Source organism: Salminus brasiliensis, chromosome 17 (genome assembly GCF_030463535.1).
Source record: "Salminus brasiliensis chromosome 17, fSalBra1.hap2, whole genome shotgun sequence".
NCBI classification, from domain to species: Eukaryota; Metazoa; Chordata; class Actinopteri; order Characiformes; family Bryconidae; genus Salminus; species Salminus brasiliensis.
Genome location: NC_132894.1, coordinates 26,073,925 through 26,089,170, shown reverse-complemented (window position 1 = coordinate 26,089,170; position 15,246 = coordinate 26,073,925). Strand labels below are relative to the sequence as shown.

The window sequence follows — 15,246 nt, the reverse complement described above, 5'->3', positions numbered from 1 at the left end:
TGGCCCATAGCATTGGAGCTGCTCTACCGCCTGGCCCTGGCCTTCCCATTATTTATAATTCAGTGCTGTTCTTTCATATAGCCATGCAGAGCCCTTACATGAGGTGCCCAGACTGCCTCTCCTGAGAAGACCAGGAGACGGCACTTGCCATATGAGCGGAGAAAAGGAAGCTGGCACCCGCTCTGGCCAGCATCAGATCTTCCCCCTGAAAAACCCTACAACATTCGAACAGCTTCTCTCTCTTGTTCATTGTTTTACTCAATCGTTTTTGCTCAAGCCATACATCAACTACATTTAGCCTCAGTTATACTGGCTAAGTGACATGCTATATGTTAGTACACCGGACACTAAGAATTTCTCCTATGTCATTTCTTTTTTGATGAACTGGCCTCTTTCCGCAGGTCCAGCCGGCATGAATTGATCATCCTTGGCCACCAGCTTTAATAATTCAAGGCTGATTAGCAGTAGGGCCCTGCAGTAAAATGGATTGGCGAAGAGGTCACGCACCGACCTGCTCAAGAGGTGAAGCCTCTTGGGAGCAGTTGATTCATATACGCTTGATAGACACGTGTCTCGTTCAACGAGGTCAGGTCGGGTACGAGTGGGGCGCTAGCAGCGGCTGGACTGATAGGGTCAGCGCAGTGATCTTTGTGCCTTTGCTGTGGCAGCTAAGGAGCAGGATGGTGCACAGCCTCAATGACGCTCTCCAACCTGGCCTGTGGCTTATCATAAGCTTCTTTTACCACCCAGTTTTTTATGACAATCTACCTGCCCCTTTGTTCCCTCTGCCTTGACCCAAGAGCTAGAATTACGCGATAGCTACCCGACCTGTTATTACCATGAAATGGTTTGCCTTGAATTATATAGCATTAGATGTACAGGGTTGAAGCAGCGGTTAGCTAACAATCCAGTTTATGAGTGAGCAGCGCCCCGGGAGACTTGGCAATAAAGGACGAATTGAATGTTAGATGTTAGCGTAACTTTCTTTTCCGCCGTTGCAGTTAACGGAAATGGTTAACGTTGATTAAAGAGCATCATTTTAGGCATTTTTCTTCCATTTCTTTTTTACAATTACGTTAAGGATAGCTGTTCTATTTTTGGAAGCTGTTGACAAGTGGAAATAGCTGCCAGGGTTCGGCACAACCTACAGGTGACTAACAGAGGTGTTCACTAAGTGGAATAATGAACAGTATTAGGTGTCAATTAAATCAAGCCTTCCCCAAGGTGCAGGTGCTCCACACTATACTGACACATCTCAAGAAGCCGGAGCCTCTTCACCCATGCATGCCAACAGGCACATTTGCATATTAAAGAGCTGAAATTATTTAACCGAGGCAAGAAAAAAAAGAGAAAGTCTTCTGGAAATGATAGAGGTTATTAAAACTGTTGACAGGGAGGGAGGGTAATTGGCAGAAAATGAGCGACAAGCCACTGTTGTACACCATGTTTTAGCAGAGTTCTTTTGCCTGACGCTCTCTCTCTCCCTCTCTTTCTTTCTTTCTTTCTCTCCCTCTCTCTTTCTCTCCTTTTTTTTTTTTTGCTACCCGTGTCTCCATATTAGCGCTTAGCATTGTGCAGCGTCGCCCGGGTGTGTAACCTATTACGTTTAGATTGCTCCCTTGCAATTAGTGCCCTTTTTGTCCTCCCTTCAATAACGACGTGATTATGGAGACTTCAGGAGCGTTCGCCGATGCTGCCGCAGCCAACAGCTGTTGTCTCTAGGACTGCCGACGGGAGTGACAAAACATGTTTCCTTATGGCGTTTCACTTTCCTGTCTGCCTCTTGTAATTATTATGCTCTTATTTTGTGTGATGATGGAGTCTTGTTTTAGTGGCTCTGTGATTAAGACATTCAGAAGATTCCCCCCCGCGCCTGCAGCTTTTTTTTTTCTCCCTTTTTTTTTGTTAGTCTGTGTCTCTAGTTTGTTTTCATGAGGCGATGAGGAAGGCGAGAAGAGAAAGCAGGCTCTTTAGGGTTTGATTTACTACTGTATCTCTATTGTTTAAAAAAACACACACGCACACACATCCCCAAGCAGCCGTGGACTTCAGAATGGGCCTGTGTCTCTCTCTGGAGTGAACGGGAGGGAACGTCTGGAACAGCTTGTTTTCCTCGCTAAATGAAACACAACTCAATATTCTCTTGACCTTGGCTGCTTGACTGCTTCTCTTTCTTTCGTGAACCTTTTTCTCTCTCTTTGCGTTATTAGAATTGTTGCTCTCGAGAGTGCTTAGAAGATAATTATTAACCTAGTGCCACGTTCGTTAGGAGTGTACCCTCCAACCTGGACCGCCTTCAAGTGGAGCCGTAATACTTCTGCCTGCACCTTTCTCTTCTCCCTTTCACTTCCCGGCCTGAATGAAAAACATTCCTTGCTCATGTTCTTCCTATTATTAGAGGAGCTATTTAGAAAACCCTGACTCTGTAGATAACAAAATTATTGTCAGTCGACCATTGGTTTGGTAATTGCATGTTTCTCTTGTGACAGTGCTCGCTGAGAGACTGCCCTAAGTTTAGTTGAAAAGCTGCGTTGCTCAGTTTGCACAGACCAGAGAGACTTGAGTTGAGAGGAACTTGTAGAACACGACTGAAGCTATGGAGTAGCCAGAAGAACCAGGCCCAGAACACTGTGGGGTGGGGGGGAATGGGCACTCCATGCAAGACAATGCAGCTGCTGATGGAGGACAATAGCTAATAATGGGAGAAGTATGGGAGAGATAGAGTGAAGTGATCTGCTCTCTCCTGTCTGTCTCTCTCTCTCGACGGAGAGCAGGGATTGATGAGGAGGAAGAGCAGTTTCCTGTGGTGGGGATTACGATGGCCGTGTGAGGCCTGGGGGTGCTGGCAGATGTGCTGGCATAGAGCCACAGGGCACAACTCATCGGGACAGGGGTGCTCGCACACACAGACACACACACACCCACATATACACACAACACAGGACCATGACACAGCTACAGTGTCTTTTAAATGTAAGAGAGTGACACAGTTAAAAATTCATACACCAATCACACACCAATCCCCCAATCACCAAAACACCAAATCCCCGGAAATCGCTCCATATCTTGACATATATTGGCATGTTACACCCAGCACATATCGTACCTTTTTTCAAATTAATAATAATCTGTGCTTAGAGCATGTGCTTTTTTTTATGGACCGCGTCTCATTTAAACAGTCATGTGTCTCATGCTGTATCATCATCGTAACTTTTAGAAGGATCTGTTTTTGCAAGGATACGCTAGATGAAGCCCTCAGTTTAAACACTGTGGTAAAAGTGGAAATCAGCCCAAGACCTTTGCTGGGAATAGATTAATAGCATTTACAACAGCCACTCAGTGTATTAGCAGCAGTGTACCGTATTATAGGGCACACAATAAAAGCTTAATTCAGCGTACAACCTGTCTCCTTAAGTTAAATGTTGGAATGCCTGTATTTCTTCTTCACGTAAAAAAGAAAAAAAAGCTGGAGTCTGGCACCAGGGAGGGAAATTGTTATCGCTTACATGGGTTTGACTGCTCCACTGTTGTGGCTTGTGTTAAACATGCCATTTTGGCTGTGGGTTCCTCCAGGTGCTGAGATCTCTGTTTACACCAAACACGATCTCCTAAAATGTTGCTTTGTTGAGATTTACGAGTGCCATTACTCTTCCTTTTCATGTGTTTAAGGCCCTGTTTGCAATCTGGTTCCCCTATCTTTGCTCTAGGTGGTGTTTTTTTTCCCCCCAAGTGAGCTGTTCCTATTCCTCTGCCATTGTAAAGATGAGAGGGTATCTGTAGCAGCAGGCTTAAGTGGAGATTGGTTAGGAGATAGCGGTTTAGATCCATCCAGGAGCGGCAAGGATTTTTTGTCTAGGTGTTGGGAGATATGCTGTACAGCGGTTTTAGGCCTGTAGCTCCACGGCTGCAGCTCTGCATTGGGATCATGCAGCCTCTCCTTTGAGAATCCAACAATAGGCTCAGCGACTATAAAGGCATTTGGAAAGCTTTGGCTTTATCAGGGCAAAAAATGTATTGTAGCATGCTAGCAATGCTTGGCCCCCGCTGCGTTTTGGGAAAAAGAGCGGGGCGTGCTGCCCTGTAATCCTCTTGTTTTGAGAGGCACTCTTCAGTCTCTCCGGAGTGTGGCGTGGGTGCTGCGGAAGCTACACGGCCGCTCCGGAGCGCACCAAGGGTGTTTATTCACACATGCTGGGCCAGGCTGGCTCTAGGCTGCTGGCATTACTGGGGCTATGGGTATTGGACTCTCTCTCTCTCAGTTTTTCTCTCAGTTTTTGGACCCATTGCCCAGAGTTTTGTTCCCCCCCGTCCCATGAGTGACTCCACATCAGCGGGGTGTTTGACTAGCTTTCCTCCCCAGCGCCAATGCCATATCTGAGCTAGGGCATGCCGGAGGAAGCTACTTCAGGTCTGCCGGGGCAAAGTGGTCAAAGCTCCACTGCCTGTTTGTTGTTGTGTTTTTTTTGGGGGGGGGGGCAATTTGGGAATATGTAAATAGGAGACAGATATGGGCCATTGTTTTCATTCCAAGTCACGCAGGCCCCCCTTCCCCTTGAGCCGTACTGCGTTTTATCTCTGAGAAGGAGGAAGGAGGACACAGTGAGATTTTGGGCAGGCCCTCACAGGGAAACAACAATAAGGCAAATGCCATTTTCTTTATTTATCTTCTCTCTCCATCCTTCCGAGCTAAACTCCTTTCGCATTTGCAAAGCTGTTTCTTCCATTTTAAAATGTCAAAGCCTCCTTGATAGTCCTGCTTTGAAATGTTCAAGTAAATGTGTTAAGGAAATGTAGCTGTGCTGAACTTCTCATTAGAGCGGGCAGAGTGTTGAGAGATGAACGATTTCAGCTGAAGCCCTGTTTGATTTTTGAAGACAAATGGTCCACGTTTGTTGCTTTACGTTCATAATATGTTAATATGGCAGTAAGTGTTGCCCAGACATTAAGCAGTGCTTGTATTGGCTCTGGCAGGGATGGAATGCAACGGAACGAAAAGTTTTCCTCCTATTATTAATCTAAATTCCTCGCAAGTGTTCTAGCCTTTATAAGGGTGATTTGAAAGAAGCCAGACAGCCCTCTCCAACCACATGTTTTCCTGAAGGATCTGTGTATGTAACAGTTAGAACCAGGATAGTTTAGTTCACAGTGAGTAGCTGGATGCATTTGTGTGTCTATGTGTGTGTGTATATAAATGAAACAGTCAGATATATGAAACAGTCAGATATAAATATATATATATGAAACAGTCCGAACTGTTTGTTAGTTATCCTAGTTCCCAGTATTTGTGGAGATATAGGGCTTTTTGTTTTGTTAAATGTTTTTTCCCTTTCTGTTTCAGTAAAAAAAAAAAAGAAGCACTATTGGGTAGCACTGTTTTTTCTCTGCTTTTGAAATCAGAATTTTGCTTAAAACGTACAAAAACAAACACAGATTTACACAAACAGACACAGACACACACACTGGACATTCCTCACCTCTTGCAGGTAAAAAAAAAAAGAAGAAGAAGAAAAAAGAAAAGATCAGAGGGCAGTTCTGGTGCATTCCAGATGTAGTTTGTGTGTGTGTTCACATGTGTGTGTATGTGTGTGTGTGTATGTGAGGAGGAGGGCAGGGAGTGGCCATTCTCGAGGGAGGCAGAGTGGAGCAGAATGGGAGCTGGCACCGCATTATCTCCAACAGTTGGTGCATTCCTTAATGATCAAGTGCTGGAGCAGCATCTGTGCAGTGTGCATGTGTGTGCGTGTGTGTGCGTGTGTATATGTGTGTGTTTTAGTGTGTATGTGTGTACGTGTGTCTGTATGTTAGGAGAAGGGGAGGAATATGGGTAAGTCTTTGACCCTCGCCGGCCAGTTCCACCAGAGCCGTAAAAGGAAGTGTCATCTGGAAGGAAAGAATGCGTGTTGTTTGTTGTGTGTGTGTGTGTGTGTGAGTGCATATGTGTTTTAATCTGAGGGGAGTGTGTTGATGGGGGTTGCGTCTGACAGAGGAAGCACTTTCGCTCGGGGGTGAGGGCCCTTCTGGAGGAGAAGCAGAATCACAGACCCCTGAGCTGTGTGATCCTGCTGCCAGGACACACACACACACACACACACACCCAACAACACTCTTACACGGCATGAGAGAAACAAACTGAGTTTGGGATTGAAAAGTCAATAAAGTAGAAGTAATGTTAGAATGACCCTAAAGAAGAGATGTCCTGTTGGCCTGCTTGTGATGGACGATGTGGGGAATCAAACACAATGATATTTATCCTCCTTTAATAAATGTAATATGTGAGGGTCTTAAACTAATTTGAGTATTTGAATCTGGAATATTTTTATTCCAAGGGCGAGAAAAATAATTTGCTTTGTACGACCAAAGAATTGACAAAATAATTTTACACCTCTTGATTTTGTTCTTTTCTGACTTGTCCTTCACACAGCGGCAACTCAAAGAACTGAAGTCACAGTCATCCAGCTCATAGCGTCTAGTCAATTTGTCTTTTTCTTTATTCATCCATGTTAAATAGAAGACTTCAAACTGATTTAAAAACTGTACAAAGCTCCGCTCTGCTTGGTACAGAGAAATTACCATGACATGAAATTTTACTCTCGTCATCCTGCGTTCATGAGCGTGATGATCCATTTCAGTTGGAATGTCCTGTGGCCTGGAGTACCTCATGATGTGACTACAATACCCAGAAACACAAAGAGTCAGTAACGGAGCCTCCAAAGTCGATCCCGGCACTTTTGCGCTCATGAATCGTACTCTTTTGTTCCGACCAGAGCGCGTGCACAAATGAGGCATTGTGAGCCCAACCAACTTGGCAGTGCCCCCTCCCCAGCCAGTGTTGGAGGGCCGGCGGCAAGAAATTTCTGCTCTAGACCTCTGTCCTCTGGCCTCTTCCACACAGAACAAACACCATTCTTCTTCTCCATGATGTCATCTGCAGGCAACATGACACTAGAGAGAGTCTTTACTTTTAGCCCATGTGGGCAAAACAGGGTAGTCCTGACATGTGCAGGGGTTCAAGTGTGCAGAGGGGATTAAATAAGGGTGAGGTGCTAAGGAAATATTGGCCTCATGTATGTAGACAGTACATAGACAGTTTCTCAAAATGAGGTACTGCATTATCTGAAAGTTTCTTTTGCGTTAGTAATAATAATAATGATATTAATAATAAGGAAACCATTTAATAAATAATTCTAAGATAAATAGTTTAAACTATTTGTTTAGGTGTGTAAGACTTGAATGTTTGTGTTCGAGTGTTTCTGTGTGTGTAATGGGAACAGTCTGACCTAGGCTCTGAGGCTCTGGCTGGTGAGCAGTGTGTTCTTTATCAGCGACCCCGGACCACTGCTCGACAGATTCCAGCCATTCCTCCCCCTGATTCATTGTCTGATGGACAAATGTTAATTGTTTTCATCATTGCTGGCTGCATGGCCCAGCAGCCCTGCCCTGTCCACCACCTCCACTACCTTCTCCTTTAATGTCTCTTTGGAGTGCCTACACCTTATCTGCACTATCGCCAGCCTGCACTGACCTCCAGAGATTCAACAGCCCTCATTAAACCCAGCTCAACAGCTCCATCACTCATGCTTGTATGTAGGCTATATGGACAAAAGTATTCGGACAGGTGACTGATACAGTCCAATTGCCACAGGTGTATAAAATCAAGCACCTAGTCATGGAGTCCGCCTTTACAAACATTAGTGAAGAAATGGGTGGTTCTAAAATTCCAGCGTGGTAGCGGAATAGGATGCTAGTTATGCCATGCTAATTAGTCCACCATCAACTGTGAATGGTATTATTGAAACGCGAAAGCTCTTAGGAACCACATATAATATAGTGAATAAAAGTCACCAACGCACCGCTGAGTTCCAAACCTGTTAGAGCTGCAAAGATGGGACCAACTCCATATTAATGCCTATGGATATAAAATGGGATGTCATAAAAAGCCCTGTAGGTATAATTTGTAGGTGTCCCAATAGTTGTTCATACAGTGTGAGTATGTGTGTTTGCTTGTGCCCATTGGGAATGTTCTTATAAGCAATGATATTGAGCATATAAGTATCAGAGCTGAACTACTGATCTTGTCTCTGTCATATGCAGTCAGATTTATGTTCATGTTACAGAGAAATTCAGAGCTGACCTCATTGGATGTAATATTAGGGCTATATGTTATGTCATTATAGTATATTCAGTATTGTGTTTTGCACATTTAATTCAGTTACCAACCCGCTGTGTTTGTGTATAGGAAATTCCAATACACTCTTTCTGACCTTTAAAAAAATATATGCAATATAGTTTCAATGTACGTCTGCACCACACTCCCTCATTGTAGTCCATTAAAACTAGCAAGCCACATAGAATGCTTCTCACTGCTCCTCTATAGCATAGCTGATTTTTGTTGTGTTTCTTTTAGTGGGTTCCTTTCGGTGCTTTTGAGCCCCTGCCGCCTGTAGCATTTCCTCCTTCACAATTCCAGCCACTGTTTTTCTCCCAGTAGGCCTATGTTACTTTTCAATAGGTGAACATTCTTTTAATAGGAAGGGTTTTTTTTTCTACTCTCATGATCAACAAACACACAAACTGTTGTGTTCCTCAAGGTTTTGTGGCTCATGCTCCGAATCACAGCTATGGATTTTAAGACCCTTTTCAATTCAAGGCACTTGAGCTCAGTAGTGTTCCTTGATTTCAGCGGAGTATAATACTGTATAAGAATACTGTGCTCGAGTGCTTAGATATTTCATTGAAGAAACATTAGATGATGCTTCTTTTTCAAGATATTATTTATTATTTATTTGCCATGTTATTGGCATGCATACCAAGGTAATTAAAGCTGTGAATTAGACTGAAAAAAAGAAGAGGATTTATAACATTATGAATTAAAAAATAGTTTTTTTTGACATACTGTTTTGACATCATGTCTGTTTTCCGGTTAGAATTTGGCTCCGAATTACAGGATTTTTGTAATTCATTACACACTATTCCCCACATTCATCACTACTGGCTTTCAACATTGTCAATATGTCAACACACCTGCTTTGAATAATGGACCTTTCTTTGTTTTCCAGCATCTCGTGATGCTTTGTGTACCAGTTCTTTGCAAGTTGTAGCTAAACTCATGTCCTATCTGCTCTCTTTCAGAATCCTCCTGCATGGAAAAACTCCTTTCTAAAGACTGGAAAGAGAAGATGGAGAGACTGAACACAAGTGAGCTTTTGGGAGAAATAAAAGGTACATTTGCTGTTTGTGTGTGTGTGTGTGTGTGTGTGTGTGTGTACATGCAGAAAATATGTTTCCATCAAAGCTGAGACAGTCTCCATTTTTATCAGAACTGATTAGAAAGGCAGCTGCTACAACTGGCACATTGCACTATGTGTAGCTAAGTGTAACTGCTTCTTTTTCAGGCTTTAGTCTTAGTATCAGCCACTTCATTATGGGGGTTGTATTTGCTTTGGCTCAGTAACACTGCATGCAGACAATACATGGCACTCTTCTAATGGTCAGGCACAGTCTGAGACTAGAGGTGTGATTGAAATAATCAGATTATTAAGGATGGGCGATATGGCGAGATTGTATCCTGATACAAAAACACATTATCATGACATCCGATTTTGGACGGATTTACTGTGATTTTTATCATAGTACATCTGCTTTAACCTCCAGTTCATTATTCTCATTTCAAGTAAACATTTAGAACACTCTCAGTCATGAGTGTTTTTGTGTGTGTATCTTTGGGAACAGGTTATGGTCTCTTTCACTATTTATTCCGGTTAAAGGTGGGCTTGTGTTCTTCTCCATCCCTTTTTTTCCCAGGCGTAGGTCTTAGCACTGACTGTTACAGGCCTGTGTTTATGTAGCAGCAGCAGGCGCAGTACCAGCCCTGCGATAACACCAGAGCTCTCTCTCTCCAGCTCTGGCTCCACTCTCCTCCCTCCCTTCCCGCTATCTCTCTGCTCTCTCTGTTCCCCTCCAATACCCTTTTCTCACAGACGCCCTCAGACCAGAGCACCGGTCCGCTTGTCGCCCATTCACATCGTTTGCCTGTGCCACTCTGCAATTCAGCAGCAATTCAATAACCTTTTTCAAAATCCATTACATTTATTTATTTTTTATGCATGGTGGAGATGCAGGTGTCAAAGAGATCCACTTAGACTGCCAGATACCCTATAGCAAAGCATCAATATGTAATGCCATTTTTAATCAAGTGGGTATTTAGGTCCAGTAAATAGCAGTCTGATAGCAGAACCAGTAACATTTGAGAGAAGAGTGTTAGTGTTTTTTGTTCCTCGACGTAATGGTTCCCATGTACCTCCTGTGCTATTTAGAATTATAAATAACATTTGTCCTTGGTTTTAATTATCGGATTAGATTTACTCTGTGTGCTAAAAGGGGAGGAGGAAGTAAAGAAAAAAAAAGAAAAAAAAGTCATACATTCTAATAAGTGTATTCATCTGCAATAACCTTAATGAACCCCACACATGTAAATCACGTCGCGGGAAGATTCATTGTACCTGCCCCCCGTTATTTGCCACCGTAGATCAAAGTGCAGCGGTGAAAATGGCGGGGGAATGATTTAGCCTTTTGAAAGCAGATATTTTTAAATTACAGGGCATTTTTGCGTTTGATAAATGAGCGAAGGGTGAGGTCACGCTTCGAAGGTAGGAGCAGGTATAGAAGGTGTCGACAATGCCCCCACCTCTCCACCCATTGCTGCCCCCCCTCCTCTCTCGGTGGCCTCCGCTCCGCTTTTCCCCGCCGAGACTCGAGTCGACACGAGGAGAGGAGAAAACAGACAGAACTACTTTTCATATCATACCGGCAGCCTAAGGTTTCTAATTAGCGTGCCATTTCATATGACTGTAGACATTTCAAAGGCCTGCTTTGTGCTCCCCCTTACAAAATGTCTCTCTGGCGCGTTTGAAGTCGGCCCGATGTAAGTACGGGCAATTAAAAAGGAAGCTCAGGGTTGGAGACACACAAGGTCTGCTTAATTAAAACACAAACAAAGGCACCAAGCTGGAAAAGAGAAAAATACACACACACACACACACCCTCGCACACGCGCGCATGCACCGTATGATTAAGATCTAAAGTGCAATGATAAATCAGAGACCACGTTAATTGTCGGGTTAAAAAATCAATACAAAGGCCATGCGCGCCTGTAGGTTCACATGAATGGGAGCGAGTGGCAGATAAAGGATGACATGAGGATGAAAAGCCACGGCTGCCTGGCTGGCCTTGCTATTTCTCCTCCTGACTGTACGCGTTCGGCCCACAGCCAATGGGACCGCACATTCTGTTCTGAGCTTATTGTTCATCCCATTGTCTCTGCATCACAGGGGGAAAAAAAGAGCTAGCTTTTGATGTTTTCAAGATAAACGAGCGAGATATGAATTTCTGCTGTGCGGGAGGGTGGAAAAATCCACACTTTTCTCTTGCCATTCAGAAAGGCAGCTCCACCTTTGGTGAGAAAAGCTTAGAAGCTTGAGTTCTGTGGAGATGTAGCATAACTGCTTCTCTTCTATGCTCTTGTTTTTCTTTTTTTTTTACCAAACTTGTTGAGGCACCAGGACAATGCTTCCTGTAAAACATGCTTCCGCAAAACACAAAGACCTATTGGTGAGCAGGTTGTCCCTGAAACCCCTTAGGAAGGCAGAGTAACCCAGGTGGAAGAAGACAGGGGGACTGGGGAACAGTTCATTATGCTGTGCATTCTTAAACCAGAGCAAGTCTGCACTCGCGCACTCTTAAACACAATCTCCCAAACAAGTAAACAGAATCATGACACTGATTCAAACAGCAGCTTGTTTTTCTGGGTTTGTGCGGGTCACGCAGAATGGCTCAGAAGTAGTTATGCATAATAGACATCGAAGGATACATCGCTTCCCACAGGTATTATGCTTTCTTTTATCTCTCGCTAACAGTTCAGCTGCACTCTTAAAAATGAAGGCCCCACTCACACATCTCATTTACGAAAACGGTTATTTCAAGAGCCATCAGCTGAAAGGGACCAGGAGTAGTCTGCCATAGCTGTAGTTATACCTTTATTTTGAAGCGTGCAGCGAAGTAAAGGCAAATTGCACATATACATCAAGGTTGTGAAGACGGTTCAAAGCAGGGTTTCAGACATGGAGCGCTTCTGCTGGGTTCTCAGTTCTAACAGGGCTGCTAGAGTGAGCAGAGCAGGCCAAGGATCGCTTTCCCGCGGGCCGCCGCCTGAGCGACGTGTTTGTTTTCATACCTGAGCTTAGCTGTCAGTCAGGAGGAACAGTGAGGAGGGGAGCCGAGATCTGCTGAACAAAACCACAGAGCAGCAGAGGCAGGCTGTCTGGAGTGTGGCCAAGCCACAGCGCAGCCCGGCGCGGCCTGTCGGCACACTCCGAGAGGTGCAGAGAGGAGGGGATGAGGGTTACTGTCCTGTGCGGTACTGTACGACTCACTGCCAGTGTTGTGGAGTAATGAGGGACAGGGCCCGGTCGCAGAGACATGGAGTTGCTGAAATGACCAAAACCACCACACTCTTATTAGCATTACCGCTTGTCCTTATTGTACTTGGCAGTCACGTTTTAGCTGGCAACACATAAAGCATGGTGTAATATGATATTCATTATTTCTTACTCATAGCTGACTGATACTGAGTTTGAATTTTTGAGTTTGTATGAAGTGCAGGGAACGTTTTATTGTGATTAGAAAATGAATCAGTTTTTTAGCCTTTTAATATTTTTGGCTTTTTCCCCCCTACTGTTACATCTTAGGAACAACTCAGCCAGTTTGCATAGCTTTGCATGGAGTTGCCAAATAGTAATCCTTAGGGTGTACCAAAAGTCACAGAGCATAAGGGGTTAATAATAAGTGTAATTCATTCTGTAACTAACTGTCTATATAATAATATTCCTAAGGGTTCATCAGTGCAAATGTAGCCTTGGTGCCGTTCTTCCTTTTTCCCCAGTCTTTCAGAAGGGTTGTTTAACCTGTCTAGATTTTTCATTTCTTATCATAATTGCCCTTCCACCTACTCGGCATAGAGGGACAAAAACCAAAGAGCTCTGCTGAAAATTTCCAGTGGTATTTTAAGTGTATTTGAGGGAAGCTTTGTAGCAGTGAGCTCTCTTTTGTTTTAATCTCTTTCATAAGTCAGATACAAGCTTCTGAATTCCACTATCTCCCCGAGCCGTTTAACTTCAGTTGTCTTGAGCACACGGTGACCTTGTTTTTTCAAGGAATCCATATTTACATCAAATACTTTTGTGACTTTAACACTGACTGTATTCACACCCCGCAAGAATTCAAGAGGAAACGAAAAAAACGTTACAAACCCTACAAAAAAGTGGCTTCTTCGATGAGCTACAGTGCGAGAATTGAGGGCTGTGCACCTTTCCTAATCGATTTTCAAACAGCGGCTGAGGGGTGTCCGCAGCCGCTCTGTGGCCGCTAGATAAGTAGAAGCTGTTTAAGAGTAGAGCGCGGGTATAGAGAGAGAGACAGAGAGAAAACACTGCAGCTGAGTTTGATTTTGATTTCCCTTATACCTGGCTATGTCTCCCCTGGCCTGGACAGAGGGCACACTGTGAGTGCACAGAGCACTGATTGTTCTGGCAGCTGGGTTTGCTTGAAAACATGATTATTCAATTTACCATTTGCCTTTATTCTTAATGGCCCCAATAAAAGCAGAACCTGTGCCAAGATATATGACACTGTATCTGTAAACACAAATGTTGTTTTTTTTTTTTTTTTTCTTTTTTTGTTTGTTATGCTGGATCATATGAGGGCAGTTTGTGAATAAATCCGATTTGTAGAAGTTCAAGACCGACAATTCTTATTGACATATGCAACTGAATGATGCCTTATGTAAAGTTCACCTTTACTGTGTCAATTGACAATTCCAGTTTTGGCGTATTATACAGGATGATACAGGACTCTTGTTGGGATGTTGGTATTAGCCATTCAACTATTCAACTATGACTTAAAACATCAACCGTGGATCCAAATCAGTGAGCAAAAATGGAGTTCTCCTGGAGAGCAGGCTGATATTTGATCTCTAACATACTGGCCTTATTAGGCAGACTTAGAAATGTTATCCTTGGCCAAATCCTTCGTTACCCAAAGGCATTGTTCCTGAAGGGCAGAGAAAGAGGGAGTGCAAGGAAAAGAAGGGGGGGGCACCTCCACCTCCACCCATCAGCCACTCTGAAATATTCCTCCATTTCCCCAATTCAGAAGTGCCACGCTTTGCATTTTTCTCCCCCCTAATGCCTCAATAGGCAAACTGTTTGCCCTTATGTACCCAAGTGAAATATGAGCTACAGTAAATTATTATTCTTTGGGCCACATTTGTAAGATGAATGCGAGGCGAGCCGTGCTCCGTTGCTCTCCTAATGAATTGAGGAATTTAGCTTGTGGCGTTGGGACAGCAGAAAGGCACACCTTGTTTTCTGCCTCTCCCGCTCCTCTCACATGGTGTTACTGAAAGCCCTCGCAAACAGGAGTGTGGTGAGGGGGGAGACGCGCACACACACACACATGCATATACACACATACTATACACACATACACACACACACTCAGACTGTTCTGGCCAGAGGAAAATCACTCCAGTGGACACTAGACCACAGCGCACATGCTTAAGCGCTCTTACTAGGCAAATATTTTCATTTATTAAGCACGTCCAAAATGCCACGCGCTACTTCCATATACAGTGTCTGCCTGGTTTCTTATTTCTCTGAGGTGGTGAAACTCTATAGCTTAATAATCTGCACATTAGAGGCGTATCTTTGTATGAGCCGATCCCCGAACAAATGTTGGTTTTAACCCGCTGTGTTCCAGGGCAGGCAGAGGTGGTGTTTATCAGAGAGTGCCACAGGGCTAAAGTTGCTCTCGCAGGCGCGTGGCGGCGGTTAAACTCAGGACATGCGGCGCTGGACTACATTACATTAACATACGTCTTCAAGAATTTTTTTTCCTTCTCCAAGGAACCGACCAGTTTATAGATACACCGTTTGTTAAGATAGCAACGATAAGCTTTGCGGTCATTGCGGTTCATTTCAGTGCTTGGTGAGAGAAGTACAAAACCATCAGGATGGAGGAAATCAGAGCAGTTCACATGACTAATTCTTCCAGTCGCTATCTAGAAGGTTTTACAAGGAGAACAAGGCCTTGAATAGTGGCCAGTTAGGCTTGTTGTTTCCAACCAGGGTCTCTCTTACTGGCTCACTGATAAAAGCAGGAAGGGGTCAAGGCATTCTCATAAGACTCCTGGAA

At 43.9% G+C, this 15,246-nt stretch overlaps 1 protein-coding gene across 12 annotated transcripts in view; it reads left to right on the top strand.

Annotated features, from left to right (window-relative positions):
- Positions 1-15,246, top strand: part of sox6 (SRY-box transcription factor 6) — a 151,802-nt gene that overhangs the window by 67,726 nt on the left and 68,830 nt on the right. For all 12 annotated transcript variants that reach the window (XM_072659796.1, XM_072659803.1, XM_072659802.1 and 9 more), the window contains one exon: positions 9,130-9,219. In XM_072659796.1, the coding sequence (XP_072515897.1) occupies positions 9,130-9,219 (90 nt within the window). The remainder of the gene's footprint in view (positions 1-9,129; positions 9,220-15,246) is intronic.